The 24588-nt window shown below is 36.8% G+C and overlaps 3 protein-coding genes, 1 long non-coding RNA gene and 1 pseudogene across 6 annotated transcripts in view; 2 read left to right on the forward strand and 3 right to left on the reverse strand.

Annotated features, from left to right (window-relative positions):
* The window catches only part of LOC111451154, a 4742-nt gene extending 2005 nt beyond the window's left edge, over positions 1 to 2737 (forward strand). For 2 of the 3 annotated variants that reach the window (XM_023091460.1, XM_023091459.1), the window contains 4 exons: positions 424 to 617; positions 765 to 1464; positions 2133 to 2308; positions 2408 to 2737. In XM_023091460.1, coding sequence (XP_022947228.1) covers positions 531 to 617; positions 765 to 1464; positions 2133 to 2308; positions 2408 to 2566 — 1122 coding nt within the window. In that variant the 5' untranslated portion in view covers positions 424 to 530 and the 3' untranslated portion in view covers positions 2567 to 2737. The remainder of the gene's footprint in view (positions 1 to 423; positions 618 to 764; positions 1465 to 2132; positions 2309 to 2407) is intronic. The other variant, XM_023091461.1, reaches the window with a different exon arrangement.
* LOC111451161 lies at positions 1987 to 9385 on the reverse strand. Its single transcript, XR_002711935.1, has 4 exons — positions 9036 to 9385; positions 5613 to 5713; positions 2739 to 2850; positions 1987 to 2654 (listed from the first exon to the last, which is right to left on the reverse strand). It is a non-coding gene; the product is annotated as an uncharacterized LOC111451161 (long non-coding RNA).
* Positions 3582 to 5260, forward strand: LOC111451152 (seed biotin-containing protein SBP65-like). The gene has a single exon (XM_023091456.1). It carries the CDS (start codon positions 3628 to 3630, stop codon positions 5101 to 5103), a length of 1476 nt encoding a protein of 491 aa, XP_022947224.1. The 5' UTR covers positions 3582 to 3627; the 3' UTR covers positions 5104 to 5260.
* On the reverse strand, positions 5764 to 9036 carry LOC111451151 (annotated as a pseudogene).
* Positions 9386 to 19037: 9652 nt separating the features above from the next.
* Positions 19038 to 21828, reverse strand: LOC111451096 (pentatricopeptide repeat-containing protein At3g58590). The gene has a single exon (XM_023091366.1). It carries the CDS (start codon positions 21541 to 21543, stop codon positions 19363 to 19365), a length of 2181 nt encoding a protein of 726 aa, XP_022947134.1. The 5' UTR covers positions 21544 to 21828; the 3' UTR covers positions 19038 to 19362.
* Positions 21829 to 24588: the final 2760 nt, after the last annotated feature.

The following is a 24588-nucleotide window of genomic DNA, read 5'->3' on the forward strand; positions in this document are numbered from 1 at the left end:
TGATTTTTTTTTTTTTTTTTTTTTTGTGAGATCCCACGTGATTGGAGATTAGAACTTTTAAAACCTCGAGGAAAAACCCAAAAAAGACGATATCTGCTAGCGGTGGGCTGTTACAAATGGTATCAAAGCCAAGCATCGAGTAGTGTGCCAGCATGAATGCTAGTCCCCAAGGGCGTGGATTGTGAGATCCCACATTGGTTGGAGAGGGAAATGAAGCATTCCTTATAAGGGTGTGGAAATCTCTCCCTAGTAGATGCGTTTTAAGAACCTTGAGGGAAAGCCCGAAAGGAAAAGTCCAAAGAGGGCAATATCAGCTAGTGGTGAACTGGGGCGGTTACACTTTTCTTGCATGTCCATCTATCAGAAAAGAAATATCTTGTGGGTGGTATATTGACCATCTAAATTGTATGATTCATCTTGCAGAAGAGCACATCATCCTATTGCCTGGGTTTGGCGATTAAGGAGCTGGCACAATCATCTCATCTCTCAAAAGCTGTCGTGGTTTCTGAGTTGTCGAATCAAAATTCGAAATGGATGCAAAAGGCATTGCTTGGGTCGGGCGTTTGTACCAAAAGTTCGAAACTATGTGCCTCGAGGTAGAAGACATTATATGTCAGGTATGCTTTTTGAAAGTTTGATATTCAGCTGTCTACTCTCACACTACAGTCAGATTCTGCTGAATGTTTGACTTTAATTTGTCTTGTGTCTGAAAATGTCAAACTCCTGTTGACTTGGTCTACTCTTTTGACCTGATCTTGAGACAGGACACTGTTAAATATGTTGAGAATCAAGTGGAAGTAGTTGGGGCAAGTGTCAAAAGGTTCTATTCTGATGTCGTGCAAGATTTACTTCCCCCAGCTGAATTGAATGATGAGAAGAAAGTGGCAGTTTGTAGTTCAGCTCTTGAAAAATATGAAAATGTTGTTATAGTTAAGAAACCCGTGAGGGGTATGAAGATAGAGCGTTCTAAAGCTGATGAAGAAAAGTCTACTGCAAACTTAAAAGTCACTACCGACACCAAAAGATATATTGTCCATAAGCTGCCTCGTCGAGACAACCATGCCAATAGTCCCTTATTGGCGTCCTCTCCATATTCTGCTAGCAGTGCCCAAATTGATGGGTATTCCCGAAAAAAGGATGAAGATAATATACGTCATAAGCTTGACCTAACAAAAGGGTGCGAGTCTCTAACTGAGACTACTACAACAATCCTTGAGAAGAAATCTGCAAATGAGGTATCATCATGCTGCGTAATCTCGAATAGACAATGTGAAGCTTCGAGCGAGCTACCAGGTAATACAGGAACCATGTTGTCGGTCGAGGACGCAAGGTGTGATTCATTGGTGCAGAGTTCGAATGAGACTGGAATTGAGTCGGACAACGTATCATCATCAAAATCCATTGGGGACGATAAAATGGAAACAAGACCTCTATCGTATGGTGATTCTTCAGCGGAGTTAGATGGTAAATATATCTTCTGCTCTATTATGTCATACACCCTTACGAATAATGTTTTGTATTCCTCCAACTGATGTGAGATCTCATAATCTACCCTCTTGGGGGACTAGCGTCCTCGCTGGAACACCGCCCAACGTCTAGCTCTAATACCATTTGTAAAAGTCCAAACCCACCACTAATAGATGTCCACTTTAACCCATTATATATCGCAATTAGCCTCACGATTTTAAAACGCATATGTTAGGGAAAAGTTTTCATACCCTTACAAGGGATACTTTGTTCTCCTCTACACCTGTTGTGAAGTTTTTACACCCTTATAAGCAATGTTTCGTGTTTTCATATCCTTACAAGGGATACCTTGTTCCCCTCTCCAACTGTTGTGAAGTTTTCACCCTTATAAAGAATTTTAATGCCCCTCTTTAATTGATGTGGAATTTCATAATTCAACTATTTGGTGAACTGGCAACTCGAAGTAGTTCTAACATCCGTGGTGGTTGTACATTCATTTACGATCAGGGATAGTTATGGTAAAATAGTGGAAGACTGACATCATTCATAGAAAATCTGAAATAATATCTTTCAAGTAATCTTATTTTGTTTACACACTCTGCAATGATGATTTAGTTTTATTTTAGTGTATCTGATAAACATGGTTGTAATCATATGTTACACAGGAAGATCAGGTTCATGGAGTCTTGATGAAATTGAGCATGAGGCTACTGTCCTTGAACATGTAACAGACGAAATTCAACAAGCAGATGAAATGAAACTAGACGAAGCCTGCGTATTGGTGAACGGAGTTGACTTTCCTTTCGATTCGAACGAAGAAGTCAAGCATAGAACTTACAAGGTACTCTATTTGCTCTCCCCATAGCATAATCCAACCCCAAGTTGCAGGTTGGTTCCAGTTTTACTCCTCGTTCACTGAGTTCTCTGCTTTGCCCCACAGAAGAAGATAGCTGGAGCATTCTCCTTCACAAAGAAGTCAAAGAGGAAGCAAGAATACAAAGAGCTAGCGTTGAAGCATGGTTATGGCTCCAGTACGTTCCCGAACGAACAGAAACAACTAACTGAAGATGTTTCAGAACACGATTGGCAGCTTCTCTAAGCTTGGAATCTGCAAGAACAGATTCCATGGTTGTTAAAGCACTTGAATGAACCTCATGTATAAAAAATAACCCCCCAATGTGAGAAATCTGCAAAAACAAATATCAGAATCTCAGTGTGCAGAAGCATTATATATTTCATTATATGAAAGTGGCAGGAACCAGTTGTTGTACCACTCTCTGTATCAGAGCTAATTACATCTTATAAGCTTGTTACTTCGTAGTCATGATGAAAGCTTGTGCATATTCTTTCAAGATCGAGTTTGCTTTTGCTTCTGGGTCCTTCCTGAAAGTGTCATTTTACATGATGAAGGAAGCGATTGGAGGAAACCATCAAGAACTGCACTATTGAAACTGTTTGTGTTTGATAACAAGGGATGATACAACAAGGATGGTCCAAACATGGCCAAATTTTAATTTATCCTTTTCCCTCTGTTTTTTAGATCTTTTGTGCTAATAATACATATTTAACTACAAGTACAACTATTCTTACAAAATTCATAGACAAAAAAGATAGTTGAAACAAATTAAGAAAATCCCAAGAAGCAAACTGGGATCTTGATCCAAGTACAATTCTATCCTAAAACGAAATGTGGCAAATGAGCAAAAACCAATCTTCGTAGACAAAACAGATGAGTTGAAACAAATCAAGAAAATCCCAAGAAACAATCTAGGATCTTGGTCCAAATAAAATTCTATCCTAAAACGAAATGTGGCAAATGAACAAAGAACCAAACTTCGTAGACAAAAAAGATTAAGTTGAAACAAATCAAGAAAATCCCAAGAGACAAACCGGAATCTTGGTCCAAGTAAAATTCTATCCTAAAACGAAATGTGGCAAATGAACAAAAACTCCACCCGTCAACAAGTTGCTTAGTCACCCCATTCAGGTCGGCTACTTCCATACCACCTGGCCATTCACACCCACACGTCCACCTCCATTCTAGACCCTCTCTTAAAAAAATACCGCCCCTCTCTGTTATTTAACATCATAATCCATTTCCATTTCCTCAGATCAAATTTTCAGCAAGAAAGAAAGAATACAAACACCACAAACAGAAAAATGGCGACAGAGCAACTGAGCCGCAGAGATGACACCACGAAGGAAAAAGAGACTCAGGTGGAGAGAGAAAGAGTCCCACAATTGGCAAGCCACTTTGAGGCCATTGCTGTGCACGGCAAAACGACTGACCCCAGTAATGAAAAAGCTACAACACCAGAAGAAACGAAGGCGAGACAAAGGAGTGATGCTAGTGGAGTGGGGAAAGAGACGTATGGCACCGGCATTGCTAGAGGGACAGTTCAAGGAAGGGAGGAGGAGAGACAGGGAGTTGGAGGTGAGAAACCAGAAGACAGCCATGAATTGGCTGCTCAATTTGAGTCTCTTGCTGACAAAGTAAGAGACAAGAGAGAGACTAATACAGAGAATGAAAGGGAGAGGCAAGCACGTGCTGATAAAGAGAGAATTGCTGCTCGTGAGAGAGAGCAAAAAGGTCGAGCAGAGGAAAAACGGAGAGCTTCAGAACAGGCAAAAGAGAAAGAAGGTGAAATAGGATCTCGTCAAGATCAACCGACTCTTGAAGAAATTTCCAATTACAGAGCTATAGCACAGCAGAAATCGAACGAGGCAATAATGGCGGCAAAGGAACGGTATGACAAAGCAAACAAAAAATCACTCGAGAAAGGAGTTGAAGCTGGAACAGGGGAAGCAATACCGAGAGGCACAGAAGAAGCTGAGGACACAGTCGAAGAGGGAAATCAATATACAGGTTTAGAGACAGTGAAAGAGACGCTTACAAGTGCAGCCAAAACAGCAAAGGATTACACCGCGCCAATAGCAGAGAAGGCCAAAGATTACACAGTCTCTGCCGGTCGAACAACAGCTCATTACCTTGGGGAGAAGGCGGTGGTGGCTAAGGATGTTGCAATAGAAAGTGGGAAAGTTGCAGCTGAGTATGCAGGTAAAGCAGCAGAGGATTTGAAGGATAAGACGGCAGTTGCAGGGTGGAGCACGGCCCATTACTCATGTGACACGGCGGTGGAGGGGACTAAAGCAGCAGCAAGGCTCGTGAAGGGAGCTGCAGAGTACGCAGGAGCCATTGCAGCCAAGCCCTTGTCTGCTGCAAAGAATGTTGCTGAATCAACAGGCGAGACTGTGAAGGACTATACAGCCAGGAAGAAAGAAGAAGCACAGAGAGAATCAATGTACAAGCAAACTGAGAAAGAATCCATGTACGAAAAAACTAAGGAAACTTTTGAAGGGGGTATAGAAGAAGTGAAGGAAAGGGGAGGAGAAAGAGGTGAAGAGAACAGAGTTGAAGAGGATAGAAAAGATGGGGGGATATTAGGAGCAATTGGGGAGACCATATATGAGATTGCACAGACAACAAAAGAGATAGTGATTGGGCCTGGTGATGAGACTGGGAAACAGAGCACATTAGGCTTTGAGCTTGGTCAGGAAGAGGGTGAGGAAAAAGGCCAAGAACATGTAAAGAAAGAGCACTATGAAACTGCGGCCAAGAAGGAACACAGAGCCTGATACAAACTTGACTGTTTAAAGTGGTTTGTGAGTTTTTATGTTTCGGAATTCCTGGAAAAGGGTTGTGGGAAGAATGGATTATGTGTTTTTAAGTTTGTTCGTTTATGAGGTGTAAATAAAATTGAGTGTCTGTGGATCCTCTTTGTTCTTTTGAAGTGGAATTTCCCTGTACTGTGTAGAGTCCTGTAAGGGTGGAGTTTTCATAGAAAGTAAAGGCTGCTCCCAAAATAAAATGAAACAGTACAATAAAATTCACACTGTGAACAAGAGCTGAACAGAAACTCAAATTAAATATGAAATTATAGTGGTAAGTATTAGTTTGACTTAGAATTTAGAATTCCAAAATTCACATGATATTCTGGGCTCAGAAAAACCACCTCTTATCCATGAGATAAAAATAGTCGGTCAGCAATACTATATCACACAACAAGAACGCTACCCCAAATTTATACACATTTTCTATACTATCCACGTTCCCAGACTTTATTTTTGGGAGAAGAAAGCCTTACAGAATCCATGACGAAGAGGAGGTCGACAATTCAAGATTCTTAGGCAACTGCAACTGCAACTGCTACTACATAATTGCTAGAGAATTGTCACATGCTGTGACCTGCAGAAGTAGTAATGTAAGTAAGCAATGGATATTTTGTACGGCAAAACTACCGGCATCTAATTTCTAATCAAATTCTATCGTATGTTACAAATTATTACAATGGAAATTGATCCTTCCTCGTCCAGAGACTTGACTCTAAACATCTACTACCACCTAAGAAATAGGCCACTACTTTTGTTTCGCATTCACAAGGATCGCTCGATTCCCGATTCGGAATCTTTGCACTGTACACCAATTACATATTCGAGATCCATCATCTGAATTCCTCTGTAGTAGTAGTAGACAAGACATTGGATCTACCTTCTTTCATTCCATAAAATATCAAGCGATCGTTATTCAACCTGAGATGACATAGAGATTCTTAGAATGGCAAGACTGTCAACAGCGAGAAAATAATTGAAAATGTAACCATAGCATAATCAGAAAAGTGTTGTTATTTCTACATTAAACTTCAATAAACTACTTGATTGCTCTAAACTTGTAGTGCGTGTGTTGTACATAAAAATCTAATGAATGGTTTCGACAGCTACAGATAGCATTCAATAGAAGAAGTCAACTGTAAGCAAAGGCACAAGTTGAAGACACCACAGAACATCGTCATATATCCCCGTGTAATTTATCATTATATACATATACACAATAAGTAACTAATCTTAAGCTTAAATTGGATTCCTCCAAATGATTTGGTTTTGATAGCAGCTGTCAAAAAAAAAAAAAACTTAAATCATGGCATGTAACAACTTAGTTATGTCCATTATTACCTGAATAGAAGGTCAATGCGATGGTGATCCTGCATCAGATCCTGATGCTGAAGAGCTGTCACTATCAGAATCTGCAACACAAAAATGAAAAAGAAAACTGCTGATATATGATACATACCATGTAGACAAACTCTCAATGAAAACAATGGTACCACATTTTATAAGAAAATCTAAGTAAACAAATGTTGTACTTACCACTAGACGAAGATCCCGAATCACTGCTAGAGCTACTTGAGCTGCTGGACTTACTCGAATGATCCTTCTGTTGTCCCCCTCGAAAGGGTGAGGAAGAGGAAAGAACATTTTCATCTGCTTCAGAATAACATAAACTTTAGTACCTCTGTTCACTTGACAATTAAAAACCAAAACCCCACCATATTCTGTATATAAACAGGCTGACCTGTTCTATTTTCTCTAAAAACCTTTGAACCATCAGGGGCTGGGGTCTATAAGACAGAACAACAGATCTTTAATTAGCAAATAACAGTTGATTTCAATTAAAATAAATGCAACTGGAAATTCATATGTAGGGTTTACCTCCTCCTGGTCATTATGCTCAGCTTCTGCTCGAGCCTTCAACATAGCGAGTTCAGCCTTCCTCTTATTCTTGCTCATACTCTTCCTGTAGTTCGAAACAAGTCTGTCAAGCTCCCACAGAGTCTCGGTGTCGATATTATCAATGTCTACTTCTATTTCATCATCTTGTTGGAGAAGTTCAAAGTTCCTCTTTTTAATAATCTGTAGAATGGTATCTAGCTTCTCAGAGGGTAAATTCTGAAGGTTCGTACTGAGCCTTTTCTTTTCATTGTAAGTCATATCCCTTTTGAATGGATCTTTTGCCTGGGGTTTCTTCAGTGAAGCTGTTCTCGCTGATGGAGTCACACTCATCGGTTGTGTCTTGGAATCTGCTGGATTTATCAATGACTCTGACCTCCGTAGAATCTTTCTCATGTCAAGAGGAGGAACTGGCGAAGGAAGGTGTCTCATTGAATTAGAAGATGGAAGAGTATCCCGAAATTCCATTCCCAACCTCATCTCCTGATGATAATTTGATTCTATAACAATCCACCTGTCCTCAAAGATTTTCAGTAATTGTTCTGCCATTACGTGAACATCTTGCCCTTCTGAATTATAAGTCATAGCATTATGAAAAGTAAGTCTTACATCCTCCGCAAATTCTTTAGGGGACTTGTACCAATTCTTGTGTAGCCTCATTTTCACCGTACCCAAGTCCATTGGATGTCTGATAATGCTACAATAATCATGCAAACCAAGCCCCTCTGCGTCGACCGGAGTATTAAACACCCAGCCATGCTTATGTTTCATCAATTTCTCGAGTAAAGAAACACAAGCATTGAAAATTTTAGTAGCCATGCCAAAACCAAGCTTTAACTTTTTACTACTATGCTTTTTCCCATTTAATTTGGACTTTTTATTGCTCTCAGCCGGAGGAATCTTATCTTTTGCAAGCAAGAATTCGGAATTCCGATAGAATTGGTTTGCTTTTGGGGTCCTCTTCTCCCTTTCCATGAAATCACGCGTCCCTTTACCATTCTCTATAACTGATATGCTTAACTGGGGCAGTGGTCTGGTATCATCCGTCAGAACACCTACGGAACCTACTTCTGAATGTACATGATAGGCTCCACAAACGTTATCAGCCATTTCGATTGTTGAAATGTGAGAACTTGTATGTTCGATATATAACTGCTTCTGTATGGCTTCAATCCTCTTCACCAAATTTCTCACAATTTCAAGCTCTCTCTCAAATTTCCGCCGAATCTCTTGCATTTCCTGCTTCGGCTTAAATGCACAATTGACCTGATTCTGTACGCCAGAACCTGTTTGAATGACCCCATTATCAGCAGGAAGCTCTGGAGTAGCCTCCGCAGTCTGCCCAACAGCTGCCTGTCCATCAAGCCTCGTCAAATCGTCAGAGGCAGCATTCGGTAAAGGCTGCTGCTGCGATAGATCCGCATTTTCCAATGCTTCTGAATGCGGCACTGCCTGGCCTGAACTGTTATTGAAGCCTTCAACATTGCTAAACGAGGCGGTAATGGTATTCCCATTCTTCACACCTCTGAACGTTTTCCTTCTGTAAACCTTACTCAGAATGCTGCTTAATTCTATCTTCATTTCCCCCTCCAGCTATAGGCGCTGAAGCCATACAAACAATCAAAACACCCAAAACCCTTAAACCCTCCTTCAATCCTCAAAAAGTTGAATTATCCGTCCCAAGGGTTTCCCTTTACCCAAAAAGAAGTTGAAACAAAACACCCCAAGAAACTCAAATCTCTAGGTAATTAAACGCCAACGCCATTCAACAAATTAAACCAAACAAACAAAGAAAAAAGTACATCAAACATACTAATCTCTAGAGTTCACAAAGGATCCAAGAACACCGCATCAAATAAGCCATACAAACAAATAAAAGACGTCAAACGGCACAAAACGTTAGGGTTTAGTGTGCCGGAGAAACCAAACTTCCGGCCAGATCCGGCTCCGTTGTTCTTGAGAGAAAAAAAAAACAAAAAACAAAAAACACAAACAAAACCCACCTGGTCTCTAAAATTCACCGCCTTACAATGTCGTAACGTTACAGGTGTACGGCAGAAGCGATGATCGTGGCCCGCAGCGTTTTATATGACGCGTTGGGACGGCATCGAAAGGCCCGTGCGAAGAACTGACGATAGTATCCAGCGTTTACGCGCGATGGTGGAAAGTGTAGCGCACGGTCCAATGGAAATAAAGGAGGGAAGAATATACCGGCGAGAAAACTGGACGGCGTGGATTATTGGTGGGGGCGGATCAATGGCGAGGTACTGGTTTTAAGAAGCTTCGAAGAGTTTGATTCTTATGAAAACAACGAAGAAGATTATGTTTCGAAGCTACAGAACGGAAGGACTTTGCCGCTAAAATTTTTCCGCCAGTTCCGGCGACAATTTTATAGCATAAATAACTCAAGCCCAAGCCCAAGCCCAAATCCAAACTCAAGCCCAAGACCAAGCCCAAGCCCAAGCCCAATAATGAGTAATTCCAAATTCGCTATAATTCTCAAATTTTGTGATATTTATTTTAATCTATATATATATACATACATATTCAACATTTTTAAAAGGATATCATTGGTCATTCTTCTAAAGGGTATCATTGGAAAGTTGTCAGAAACTCGTCTCCCACACTGATATTGAAAAATATTGATCCCAATTCAGTTTTTTCCAACATATATTATCTTCTTTAAATTTTTTCTTTCGGGTTTCCCCTCAAGGTTTTTAAAACGCATAGGGAGAGATTTTCACACCCTTGTAAACAATGTTTCGTTTCCCTCTCCAACTGACGTGGGATCTCACAGTAGTTTTATAATGTCTATTCGTCTCACCCCAAACTCGAAAATCAAAAGAAAAGTAGGGCGACCTAAATTTTTGGTATGACCAAATAAGGCGAATAAAGAAACAATATGATTGTGTAACAGCTAATATATATTTATAATATATATTTATAGCAAGATGTATGATATAATATATGATATCCATACATACGAAAAGGCTATAAAAGGCAATCCAAGTAGATTCCTAGTTTTTTTAATTAAGAAAATTAAATAGGAAATAAATTAATATGATTATACACAAAAGTACCAAATTTAGAATTAAGCACTCATAAGAATCTTTTACGCTAATTAATCATTAAAATGAATCTTGATTTGATGATTAAATTAATAGTTTTAATTAATAGTTGGGATTATGTAAAATAACGAGAATGAGATGAGCATTAATCGATTAAATTAATAGTTTCTTTTAGATTACGTCTCACTTTCAACCCATATTTATGGATATTTTTTTTTATAGATGAATCTCGGTTTGTAATAGCTCAAGCTCACCGCTATTAGATATTATCTGTTTTGGCCTGTTACGGATTAGCCTCACAATTTTAAAACGTATCTACTAGGGAGAGGTTTCCACACGGTTCTAAGGAATGTTTTGTTCTCCTCTCCAATTGATGTGGGATCTCACCCGATTATGAAAACGAAAAAAATTAAGAGAAAAAAAAGTATCGAACTTTATATTATAAATATGTATATGTGTGTATAATATCTCGAGCTGGTTACAACAAAAGCTTCTCACAAACCGGGGGGAAGATAATGTTTGCACTGAAACAAACAAACAAAGCTCCTCCATTTTATTATCAACATGGAACACACATACATATTAATGTACCTTCCTCGACTCAAACATGGTGTTCGGGGTCAGGTCCACCAGGGACGATCCTCTCTGATCCAACGAGCAATCGCTGCGTGCCGTGTCGGAGCTCAGAGAGGCGAAAGCCAATCGCTTTACGAAGAAGAAAAAGTCGGGTCGTTTCCGGTGGTGCAATAACGTCGCGTGTGTGAAGAACTCTGGCATGAGAGCAAAGGCAGAAGAGGAGGAGGAGGAGGAGGAGGGACATGGGTGCATTGCTAGCTCGAGCCATTGGTGCAATTGTGGTGCTATTCAAATTGCAGGGGTTGCTGACTGATGCAGCCACGGTTGTTCTTACATATTTATAGGAGTCGTTCAGGCTTATCATTACAGTTCAATCCATTCAAAAGTGGGTTTTACTTATTCTCTTTTTTATGGCTAAATGTCAAATTTAGTGCTCTAATTATAAAAAAAAAAAGCTTTAGTTCTTTCGTGAAAATGTCACGATAATATTTAAATGCTAACGGGACTTATCGATTCATAAGTTGATACGATATTAAAATAAATGGCATAAGAAAAGATCAACATATCTCCGGTTGTTTCTCGCTAAGTTTTTGCTAAACCTGTTTTTTTCGATCAATTTATGTCAAATCGTCGTTTATAGTAAATTTTCTAATATCACATGGTGGGGATAATGGTTCTCGACATATCTCCACAATAGTATGATGTTGTTCACTCTGGGTATGAGTCGTCGTAGTTTTGTTTTTGGTTCAACCCAAATAACCCCGTACCGCTAGAGATAATGTTAAACTGTGACACTCGAGTAGAATAGGAGTACGTGAAGGAATCATGACCACATCCGAATGAGAGCGATTATGAACAACCCAAGCCCACCGCTAGCACATAATGTCTTGTTTGAGTTTCTCCTCAAGGTTTTTAAAACGCGTCTGCTTAAGAGAAGTTTCTACACCCTTATAAATAATGTTTTGTTCCCCTATCCAACTGATGTGGGATCTCACCATCCACCCCCTCCAGGGCTCAGCATCCTCGCTAACACTCGTTCCTCTCTCCAATCGATGTGGGATCTCATAATCCACCTTCCTTCGGGGCTCAACGTCCACGTTATCTCTCGTTCCCCTCTCGAATTGGTGTGGGATCTTAACAATCCACTACTTTCGGGGCTCAGTGTCCTTGATGACATTTATTCATTTCCCTCTCCAATCAATATAGGATCTCACAATCCATCTCTTTCGAGGCCAGTGTCCTTGCCAGCACTCATTCCTCCATCCAATCAATGTGGGATCTCAACATCACTCTTAGAAGCGAGAAATAAGTAACTTGATTATGTCGTTAAATATTATTTATTTAGTAAAAAAGAAAGCGTAAAAGATATCATTTTACATTTAATTATTTTGTTTTACCAAAGATTAAAGTTTCCATTTTAAAAAAAAATGAAATTTTTTATAAATTAATAAAAAATTTATTAGTAAAGGAGTGGAAGTGAACCGACAAATCGACACAACGGCAAGGGCTGTCGTTTTCTCCATGCAATCAGGATTCAAGCTTTTATTCCGTGTGTAGCTTCTATTACTTTATCTTAATTGTCTTTTTCCTTTTATAAAAATAATATTTAAAAAAAAACAATTTATTAGTAATTAATTTATCCGATTAATCAAATGCTTTTTATTATTATTTTTAAAAATTATATTTAAATCACTTTATATTTTTTAAATTTTATTAGTGACAATATACCATTAATATTTTGATGTAAAAATGGATAAATAAATAAGCTGAGACTAAATTTAAAAAAATAATTTTTTTTTTTGTATAATTTAAGGTAATAGTAATATAAATATTCCATAAATGTTGGAACCATATAATTTCATTTTACCTTGAAGATTCTTATTATTGTTTTTTTTTTTTCACCATAAAATATTAATTTAATGTAAGAGATAATGGGAAAGTCTTTTGAAGCTTAATGGAAAACAATGATCATCAAACATAGTTTATATGAATGGAAATCCCATGCCAACATTCACAATTATATTAATTATTATAAAACCTTTACCTCAAAAGCCTTACAATTAAATTAAATTAAATTATTCATATTTAATAAAGTCTTCGACTTTTAATTTTATAAATAAATAAATAAAAATTTGATACGGGAATAAAATAGGGGTACATGAATGAACCAATAGCATCTAAATGAAAGTCACTACCTATATTAACAAGATGCACATTTCTTTTCAGTAGCTCAGTCATATCGCAGGAGAATGTCGAGGCTATCAGGTGTCGATTTCGAAATCTGAATCCTGGGTATGGGTCGTTACAAGTTTAAATATAAGAGGTCACTAAAATTTCAAATTTGTGTTTCGTATATGTTCAACATTTTTAAATTTTATAAACCTGTATTTGATGTTGTATGAGAATGTTATCAGAAAGTAATTAAAAGAGTCTGTGATACATCATGACACAAAAACAGTAGATACTCGTAAAATCGTTAGATGGTATTGTACATCTAGTCAAAGTTATTCGAGTTCAGCTCCGGTAGAAAAACCGTGTCTTAGTACCAACTTGTAACAAAAAAAAAATGTATAGACTCGGTGGACAATTGGGCATTGTTTTGACCAAAAACGACCAATGTGGAGCACAAATGTGAGTATACAAATCTAAACCTAACCCTAATTCCTTTAATGGACATTTGTTTTTAGCAATTTTGAGAACTTGTTTAAGAACAAAACAAAAACTTTGTTAGGCTAATTATTTTTATTTAATTAATTTAATTAATTAATTTATATTTTGTTTGGCTAAATTATGAGTGGCTTTGTTTTTTTGACCCAAAAAAATTTAATTAATTAATTAATTTCCTTTTGGTTTCAAATTATAAATTGACAATACATAGATTCTCTTCTCCAATTGGAAATATTTATGCATATAGTGGAATCTACACCCAACCATAATTAATTAATTAATTATGTTTTTTTTTGTTTAAAATAAATAAAATATAAAATAATTTCTATTTGCTTTATAATTTTATAGGTCAAATTTGGATTCTTTTGTGGGGTTGAATCTTATCTTCAAGATTCTTTATTTGGTTTTGCCACTCCAACAATAATTATTTTTTATTCCTTTTTAATTTATTTTATTTTTTAAAAAAGTCTTCAATTTTTTTGAATTTTTTTATTTTAACATAATTATTAATAGTAAAGTTTTTTTTTTTAATAAAAAAAATAAATTTGACCTCTCGACCTTCGTAAAGGTAATCATTTAGGTTCTGAACTTTATCATTAAATATCGGACTTAGTGTTTGTAATTTTTAATCACATTTGTTTCCTAATCTTAACGATCTAGTATTAAAAAATATCATAAATAATTTTAACGATAAGGACTGATTCTCGACAAATAGATTCAAAATGTCAACAACAAGATTCAAACTTATGCAGACACAACTCAATAGATTTCAAGTATGTCTCCTTAATCACTTAAACACATCAAAGTTTGTTAAAAAAAATTATTTTTAATTCTATAAAGTCAGGATTAAATCATGTTCACAAACGTCTTTTGTGGGGAGACTATCAATACCCACAAATTGTTATGTAAATAGATTCGTGGATAAATGAAATTGAGACGTTTCCTTAGAAATTCCAGTATCATCTTTGCCATTTCTAAGTTTCAAGCCATTCTTGTGTAGAACTGCATCTTAGTCATTCAATCAACCCTTGATCTAAGGTCAACCGTGGAGTGACTCAATTTAGAACAAGATTTCAAATCTTGCTTCTAGATCTTCGATCGTAAGAATAATCTAATTCTAGTCTTATCTCTTGTTTGATCCGAATTTTGTATATAAGAAGATGTTAATTTCTTTGATTCAACCGTTCATCAAAAGTTGGACCGTTGGGCTGAGAATTAGGGTTACTTGGACTAAATGTTATATAAACTATTACAAAATTCAATTAATTCTTATTAAAAAGAATAAAAAAAGATTTTATAGTCTTTAATTAGTATCATTCTATTAATTATTTTTAAATAAATGGAATTCTATCAATTAAACTATAATGGATTCTTGTGCTAAATAAAAAATTAGAAAGTGTATTTTTCTATTTATAGTGATTTATTTCTTTAATTCATGAATTTTTTTTATATGATTGAGAGTGGTATCACTGTGTTACTTTTTAAATTAAAATTTTAATGTTTGATTTTGGATGGATCGTTCTATCATATATAAATCGAGATTCGTCCTTAATTTTATATTGTTTTAATTAGATTCTAATTAATTATATGATAATGACCACTTTAGATTCCACTCAGTTAAATCTTATCTTTTATCACGTATATTATTTTAATTAATGACTCCATAATATCAACATATTCAAGTTTAGATACAATCCGTGTTCAAATCAATCACTTTACAAATTAATGAATGGAAACATGATATCAGTTAAGTTTTGAGTTTTGAGTCACGACCTGTATCGTGGAGCCATGATATTTGGTTGTAGTAGCTTCTTCGATTTGTCTACTAGGTTATATGAGTTTTGGTTAAGAAGTGTATATCACTTTTGAATGATATCGGGTTGTAGTAGCTTCTTGATTGGTCTTGTCGGGTTATATGAGTTTTGGTTAAAGATTGTGTATCACTATTGATTGAACGTGCTTAGTTTTATAAACACTTGATACTCCTTCTCGACACTAAATTAAGGTATTTTTTCGAGATCCCAAATCAAATAATATTATTTTTCTTCGAGATCCCATAATTTCTTTTAAAAATAACGTCACGTCATGCATGTAGTAGCTAAACTAGGGACTGTAAGTCAAACCGTTACATCTCATCTCTTAGCCAAATACGCATCTTAGTCAGATGAACTATACTCAAATTTATAAAATTTATAATAAGTTTAATTGTAAAATTTAACGGGATTTATTGATGCAACAACAATCACAATCTCACTTATTTCAAAATAAAACATGACGAACGAGACAAGAAACGGTTAATTTAACTTCGTATATTATTAAGCAACACTTGTAAACACAACAACAACATAATAATATTACACGATAATTTGCCAAAAACACAAAAAAAAAAAAGGTGAGGCATCAGCGTTCATCTTGAGCTCAGGATCAAACTCTTCGCATTACTTATAGCTTCTTCGTTCGTAGAGAAAGAAAAAATTTATTAGACACAATGTTTTATTTTTTTGATCGAATGTATTTAGTGATGGTGTTTGGGATCTGGTCCTCCTGGAACAATTCTTTCTGAATTAACGAGAGACCTTCGATCTACCTTAAACACATCAAACCGAAATTTCTTCGAATGACAATGGCTGCAGCTTGCGTCTTCCTGTTCTTGAATATGAAGAACACGTCCTTCTGATATCATACAAACACACCAAATTATAAGAACAAACACCAACACACGACCAGACATGGAAGCCGCCGCCATGGACAATGTTTGGATTGGATGCCAAATTCTTGAGATGATGGCAACTTGTTCATATCATATATATATATATATATATATGATATGAAAAATTATTTAAATTTTGGTTTTGGGAATTGGGTTTTTTTTTTTTTTTATAAACATTTTAGTGGGAATAATATGTGGAATGAAATAATGTTTGAAAGGCCAATTTGGCTTTAGTGTTTGTCTTGTTTTGTTTTGATCGTTGATTAAATAAAGCTATTGTTTTGAAAAGTTATCCATCACTGCTATAAAGGATGATTCTTCGATTCTCCACTTTATATTTATTCAATTGTAATATATAATTTACGTAGTATCGTTTAATCTTATCTGAATTTTTCTTTAAACGTCACGATGTGAGTTTGGTTGTAAATATTTGTTTTGAAAAGGTAAGTTGTATGCTACTACATAGTGAACGAGATTCCACTCACGAATCGTATGTACCATGTAGTAAATGAGATTCTACCCACGAATCGTATGTTGCTACGTAGTGAATGAGACTCCACCCACGAATTGTATGCTGCTATATAGTAAATGAGGTTCCACCCATGAATCGTATGTTGCTAGCTAGTGAACGAGGTTCCACCTACGAACGTATGCTGCTACATAGTGAACGAGGTTCCACCCACGGATCGTATGCTGCTACGTAGTGGACGAGGTTCCACCCACAGATCGTATGTTGCTACATAGTGAATGAGATTCCACCCATGAACCGTTTGCTGCTACATAGTGAATTAGATTCCACCCATGAATCGTATACTGCTACGTAGTGAACGAGGTTCCACCCACAAATCGTATGCTGTCACATAGTGAACGAGATTCCACTCACGAATCAGTTCTTATTGATTAAGCTCCTACGACCTATCCACGATTTTGAAGCTATACTGAGCTATCCTCATGTCTTTTCGATTCAATAATAAATAACAGATACATCTTATTAAGAGGTCAGATAATTGAATCTTTGTATCGGTAGAATTTAATATATAATATAAAAATATATAAATGAGGAGAATAGAATAGAATGGGCAGTTGTCAGTGTATCAGCCGCAAAGGCTTAAAAGGCAATGCAAGTGGAAAATGCAACTTTTTTGAATCAATTTAATTAATAATTTAATTGGGTTTTAATGCTTTCTAATTTTAATTATGTTTTAAATATAATATCTTAAAAGTCAAAGTTATTATAATTTATAAACGCCAAAAAAATATAATATTTTATCATTAAAGAAAAAAATGTAATGCTTTGGCGGCTGCTTAGACTTTAAAAATTAGAATATTCTAATTCCTTTTTAATTAATTAATTAATTAATAATTGTCTGGAAAACAATAATAATATAATTATGATTCAAAGACAAAGCTTTTCAAGAATGATATAATGGAGTGGGCGTGGCTCCACGTTTGTTTGTGATGATTGATCATCTCATTTCTTCCTTTTTTTTTTTTTTCTTGTCCTTTTAAAATATTTTCGTTAAATTATGATTAAGAAATATGATAAGAAATTACGTTTTAATCCTTGAAGTATAACGTTTTATATTTACGATTGAGATCAGAATTTGGAACTCGAATTTGGACTACGATGGCTCCGACATTCCTTGGGACAAGACTACGTTATCTACTTTTCTTGAAGAGCTTCTAAGAGTGAATATTATCCTCACAAACTAATAGATGTTTCCTTAGTGGCTTAATCATAAGAACTCTAAAATCAAACGTGCTTAGCTTGGAGCATACAACTAAGAACAATCGTAAACCATAGGATGTGAATTGAGGACAAACTAAGGTGGAAGCTAATGGACATGTGACGTTCGAGTAAAGGAGAAGTACATGAATGAATTGAGACCACATCCAAATAAGAATCACCACAAAAGTTACTATCTATATTAGTAAGGTGTACCTTCATTTTTGATGATTCAATCATATGAACTAAAAAATAAGCATGTTTTACATGGAATAATCTTACGTTAGAGTGACCTCCTAGATATGTACCTATAAAGCATGTTAATGAGAACAAAACATGTAACAACCCAAACCCACCGCTAGCGGATATTGTCTGCTTTGACCCGTTACGTATTGCCGTCAGCCTCACGGAGGTTTTCACACCCTTACAAGGAATAATTCATTTTCTTCCCTACCAGTGGGATCTCACAAAACACGTTAAAAGTACATGTGTTGTGAAGGTACCTTTCACTCTTAGAAGTAAGATAAGTCAAGTATATAATGTAGTCAAAACCTAGTCAAAATCCTAGACATTAGGCGTTAATGAACAATGATTTTATCCCAGATAAGTCGAGTATCCTAATAAATTCTGTGTTTCGTAGGCATGAGCAATGATTATACTAATTCATTCCTCTTCAAGTAGAATTGAACACAATAATATCAATGAAGACAGCCATTTCAAAGAATTCACATTGGTTGAGAGTTGTTCCTCCACATGTTTAAGGTTTCCAGCTAATTGATCTAAAGAGCAAAGATTTTAATACTACTTTTTGAGGGAAAATATTGTTTTCCTACGCTGCATATTCAAGTGGTTTGCCTATACAGGCATCAGGACCTGGTTGGTCTGTTAAAAGCAGAAGACTATAGTACCATATTAATTAAACGTAGATAAAGTTTGTCTTACTTACCATCGTCCCATTCTCGGGTGAGATTCTTCCGAGTCAAGAAGCCACTTATTGGATAGTGTGTGTGACTACCAATGACTGTGTTCCAATCTCCTCAAATCATTTCCGAGGATTCTGGTCACCTAGTATTGTCTGACGATCAATCAAATAGTCGGTTGATGGGATAGTTTTGTCTGACTAGTTTTCGTCGAGGGAGTATCATAAGACACTACCATGGTAAATATCTAGTCAAAGGTATTATAATAGCCCATGCCCAATGCTAGCCAGCTTTCTCTTTCGAGTTTCCCTTCAAGGTTTTTAAAACCCGTCTGTTAGGGAGAGGTTTTCACACCCTTATAAAGGGTGTATCGTTCTCCTCCCCAACCGATGTGAAATCTCACAGTTATTAGGATTGATGCTTCCAAACTAATTGATAGTTCCAATGTCCCGTCTCCTCCTCTGATGTCAGTAGGAAGCTTTTACTACGTAGTGAACAAGATTCCACCCACGAATCATAGGTTGATTTACTTCTTTGGTGGTGAGAAGTATCCCTCATCATCAAGAATAACACGACAATTCATGTCTCCCCTTAACTTTAAAGCCAGACCCCGAAAAGGAACGAGCCATCGATTTATCTTCCGTTTCAGCACGAAAAGAATTCTCATAACGTCCTTTCTCTTTTGCAGCCTTCCAGGAAGCTACGCCATAGAAGAGCATCAGGGGGGAAAGGCATGGAGCTAATAACCTTCTCTGCTTCCACAACATATCCATGTATAGAAAGCAAGTCAACCAAACATTGATAATGATCCATTTCCGGTTCGACCCCATATTCCACTTTCATCTTGCTAAACAGCTCCATTCCTTCTTTAACAAGCCCACCGTGCTTGCAAGCTGTAAGCACTGCACCAAGAGCTACCCCATCAGGTTTAAGCCCTGAAAGCTCCATTTCTGCAAACCTTTCCAACGCCTCATAAGCATGGCCATGTAATCCAAGAACAGAGATTAGAACAGTCCATGTGATTAAGTTTCTATCTTTCACATCATCAAATATTTTCAAAGCACATCCAATGCTTCCACATTTTCCATACATATGAATTAACAGATTGCACACAAATGTATCAAAACAACATGAACCAGTCTTTATCATAACGCCATGAACAGAACTACCCAGAGCAAGATTGCACAGTTTAGCACAAACACTAAGAAGGGAGATGAATGTATAATTATCAGGGTAGATTTGGAGTAGCAGCATGCATTTGAAAAGTGCTAGAACTTTGAAATAATTACCCGTTTTAGCACAAGATTCAAGCAGAATATTCCATGATATAATGTCAAGTACCTCAAGAGGGCCAAGCAATTTCTGTGTCTCATCGTATAGGCCAACTCTGTTATAATATCCAGCAACTATGTTAGAAAGCGCAACAGAAGGCTGAGAGATGTAAGCCAGGACATCAGATATGAGACCATGTTTGGCATAGGAAGAAGCAAGAGCGCTTGATACATAACCATTCTCCTCATAGCCCATTCTTATAATCAAGCAATGAATTTGAAGCAATTCTGAAGCTATAAGTCTCTTCATAATGGCTGAAAATGTAAATTCGTTCGGTCTATAACCAAAATGGAGCATTTCTATCAGTAAATACATGCAGGATGAGTAGCAATCGGTCGAGTAACCCGAAATCAAAGCATTCCAAGATACCAAATTCTTCTCGGTTATCTCATCAAAGCAATGGCGGGCTTCCTCCAACTTTTTGAACTTTGCATAAAAGTCAATCAAGGCGGTACCCACAAACACATCAGACTCGAAAGCAGAACGAATCGTTTTTGAGTGAAAATATTCTCCATAAATTGAACTTTCCATGGAACTACAAGAGCTGACACAGTTTACAAATGATGCCTGGGTTGGAATTAGTCCCTTTTCTATCATATTGTAAAAGAGTTCTAATGCTAATTCGGGCTTGTCGACTTTTGTCCCCGCGCTAATGATTGAATTATATGTCACAACATCAAGCACAGGCACCTCTTCAAACAGTTTCTCAGCTAAGTAAAAGCCTCCACATTGTAAATACATGTTCATCAGAGAATTTACAACCAAAACTTCATAATAAAACCCAATTTTAACCACAATACCATGCAATTGTTGCCCAAATTTCAAGTCTTCTTTGCGTGAAAAACAAGACAAAACACTCACAAAAGAGAACTTGGACAGTTCCATCTCACCATACATAAGCTCACAAAACAGAAGCTTACATTCATCCACAAGTTGGCTACGACCAAGTAATGACAGTATCGAATTCCATGTCACCAAACTTTTCCAACTCATATCTTCAAAAACCCGTAAAGCTTCCTCAAAGCATCCTTCCCTGCCATACAGCCCCAACAAGCCCGTTCCCACAATAGCATCAGCATCAAACACTCCATTTTTAACCGATAACCCCTGCAATTGAGCGCCCTGCCAAACATCCAACAAGTCAGCTGATAACAACCCACCAAATGTGAATTGGGTCGGCACAAAACCACAATTTCTCATCTCCGAAAACAAATCCCATGCTTCCTTCACAAACCCACGTCGGCTATAAGCACTAATTATCGTGTTATAAGACACAACATTTCGGTGGGGCATTTCGTCGAACAGGTTACGTGCCATCAATAACACCCCAAGAGAAGAATATTGAAACATGAGATTATTATGCACAAATATAGCCTGGTTCGGAACAGGACCCATTGTAATTGTGAGAGCATGAAGGGGTCTTGTGCTTTTGATGGTAGGAGCCTTGGAGCATGCTTGAAGCAGCTGGAGGAGAAGGCGATGGCGCTTAATGATATCGCCATTGAAGCTCATATAGTTCTGTAAGGAACTTGCGCCGACTCTGTCGTCGATTCCTTACCTGCTATAATACATCAAAGAAATTCCTTACCCGCTATCAATTTCGCAAATGTCGTCCAAAAAAACACGAAAGAGCGACCTTCTCGTCGATTCAACGGAAGCAAATCCCTGTCCCGAGTGAAAAATTTAGATACTTTTGACTTTTGATTTGACTTTTGAGAAACTATGAGATGAAATCGAAGCAGCTTACTCAATAAAATCAAGAGGATTATTTTTAACTCTGAACAATTCGTGCATTGAAGTGAGTAGTAACGAGTAGTGATCAAACCTATATTTAAAATAATGTTGGAGAGGAAAACGAAACATTTTTTATAAGAGCTTGGAGTGGAAACCTCTCCTTCGCAGACGTGTTTTAAAACCGTGAGACTAACGACGATATGTAACGGGCGAACAGACAGTATCTACTAGCGGTGGATTTGGGATGTTACAAATGGTATTAGAGCCAGACACCGAACAGTATGCTAGCAGGGACGCTGGCGCCACATTGATTAGAGAGGGAAACGAAACAATCCTTATAAGGGTATAAAAACTTCTCGACGTGTTATAAAACCATAAGGCTAACGGCGATACGTAACGAGCCAAAGCGAACAATATCTACTAACGGTGGGTTTAGACTATTACAAATGGTATTGGAGCCGGACACGGGGCGGTGTGCCAATGGGGACATTGGGCCCATATGGATTGGAGAGGGGAACAAAGCATTTCTTATAAGGGTGTGGAAACCTCTCCCTAGTAGATGCGTTTTAAGATCGTGAGGCTGACGGCGATACGACGGGCCAAAGTGGACAATATCTACTAGTAGTAGGTTTGAGCTGTTACACGGTATTTATATTAGTGGTGGGTTTTGGGCTGTTACATGGTATTTATAGAGTTCACCATTGTCTCATGAAAAACCCATACTCGACGGAACAATGAGAATTCCGTCGGTGGCTTGATTGAAAACCAAGTATGATAGGCTTTAGTTGTCGTTTAGCCTCTGAGTCTCCTCGACTCGATAAGCTTTTTACTTATTTTCTTTACACGGGATTCTATGTTCTTACCCGAATGACAACGAGGTCCCTATTTTAGAACATTTTATATGCATAGAAGGAGACAAACAAAAGGGCATGCGTAGTCCAAACACCAAATTCTTGTGGATTGTTGACAAAAGAAAAAGAGTGGAGTTTAGCTTCAAAATGAATGCAGCTGAGAGTGCCTTTCAATAAAGGTGAAAACAAAAGAATATAAAGTGTGCATGGCTATGCCTTTGGTGCAGGCTTGGCCTTACCCAACACACAATAATAATAACATCACCACCTTTTTTACTCCATTTTTACCACTTTTTACCGCTACCTTCTTCCCCGCTGCAACCGAAAACAACCTTGTCTCGTGCTCGGTTAAGGCTACGTTACGAATTTGGTCCATAGTAATTTGGTCTCCATGATCATGAAAGTTTCATTTCATTTACGGTTTAGGTTATTTGAATATAATTTCATAGTCTCAGAACTAGAAAAGTTGGAACTTTACCCTTAACTATGAAACGATAACTCGACAAGTGAACGGTAAGTGTTAATGTAACAATCCAAGCCCACCGCTATCGAATATTGTCCTCTTTAGGCTTTTAAACACGTCTAGGGAGAAGTTTTCACACCCTTTAAAGAATGCTTCGTTACCCTCGCCAACCAACGTGGGATCTCACAGTTAGGGATAACGACCTTCTACGTAGTCCACCACCCTCTACATATATTCAAATTCAACACATTTGGAGATGGTGTCCCTTATTCATATACTCATGATCTTAACGTCACACAAACGTAGGTGTAACAACCCATACATAGAATTAAGATCAAGATTTGACACTTCTATGTCCCGACATTCCCCAATCGAATCCTTCTAGTATGTTCTTTTCTCACTCATATGCATCCTATGAAAATTCTTAGGATGTTACCCAATGTAGAATTGTTCCAAGTGAAACACGCTTAATTATTAAGTTCTTATGATTGAGATACTGAAAAGGAAAGTGCATCATCTTATTGATATAGATAGTAACTTTTAATTTTTTTATGTTTTTTTTAGTCATTCTATCCTTGGAATCGCTCTCATTCGAAAGTGATCTCAATTCATTTGTATACTCATTATTTACTCGGGTGTCGCTGTAGGGCTCCAAAAATTAAAGTCGTTAAAAACTTCAACGTTTGAATGATGAGCGGGAGAAAATTTGGTGTATTTTTATTGAAAGATACAAGCATGCGCCATGTCTTATCTAATATCTATTGCTTCGTTTACTTTTTTATAATTTGAAAAGAAAAGCAAAGCAAAGCAAAGCAAAACAAAAACAAAATATCCGACCACTCTTGAAGTTGATTGATGCGACGTCGTGTACCTTGGTCGGTTTTCAACATTCTAGGATGAAACGAAGGGTTATTTTTCTGTCTTTTTAACTTTTTTTTTTTATTAAATATATTTAATAGTCCTTTAACTATCGGTTTTTAATTTTCGGTTGAGAATGGTTGGGATGGAGTCATCCACATTGGCTAATTCAGAGAATGATCGGAGGTTTATAAGATTCATTCGTATGAAGCCTTTTCGAAAAGCTCAAAACAAAGGCACGAGAGCTTATACTCAAAGTGAACAAATATTATACCATTGTGAAGAGTCGTGGTTTTTAATATTTTAATCTTATAATCAATTTATCTTTATCAAAACACAAAATTGAAAATTTAAGAACGGGCTAACTATCCAACATAAAATTGAAATTTTAAAAATTTATTACATATTTTTTAAAGTTCATAAACGTATTAAAGAGCATATGATAAAATTTAGCCTATATTTTTATGGTGATAGAAAAGTTTTAAAAAAAATGTCAATATCATCATAATTATAGTCCATGGATTAAATTCTTTTGTCGGTGAATTTGTCTCTCTATTTTGAAAAAAATGTAAGATTAGATATATAGAAATTGTTTGGACGGTTCAACTTTAGCGTAACGTCTAATTTGAACCACCTTGGATCATGTGTATG

This window comes from Cucurbita moschata, unplaced genomic scaffold, assembly GCF_002738365.1.
Source record: "Cucurbita moschata cultivar Rifu unplaced genomic scaffold, Cmos_1.0 Cmo_Scf00013, whole genome shotgun sequence".
Classification (NCBI taxonomy): domain Eukaryota; kingdom Viridiplantae; phylum Streptophyta; class Magnoliopsida; order Cucurbitales; family Cucurbitaceae; genus Cucurbita; species Cucurbita moschata.

What these genes read in the sequence shown, in the direction of transcription:
- LOC111451152 (XM_023091456.1), top strand. Translation starts at nt 3,628, where the DNA reads ATGGCGACAGAGCAACTGAGCCGCAGAGATGACACCACGAAGGAAAAA.
- LOC111451096 (XM_023091366.1), bottom strand. Translation starts at nt 21,543, where the DNA reads ATGAGCTTCAATGGCGATATCATTAAGCGCCATCGCCTTCTCCTCCAG.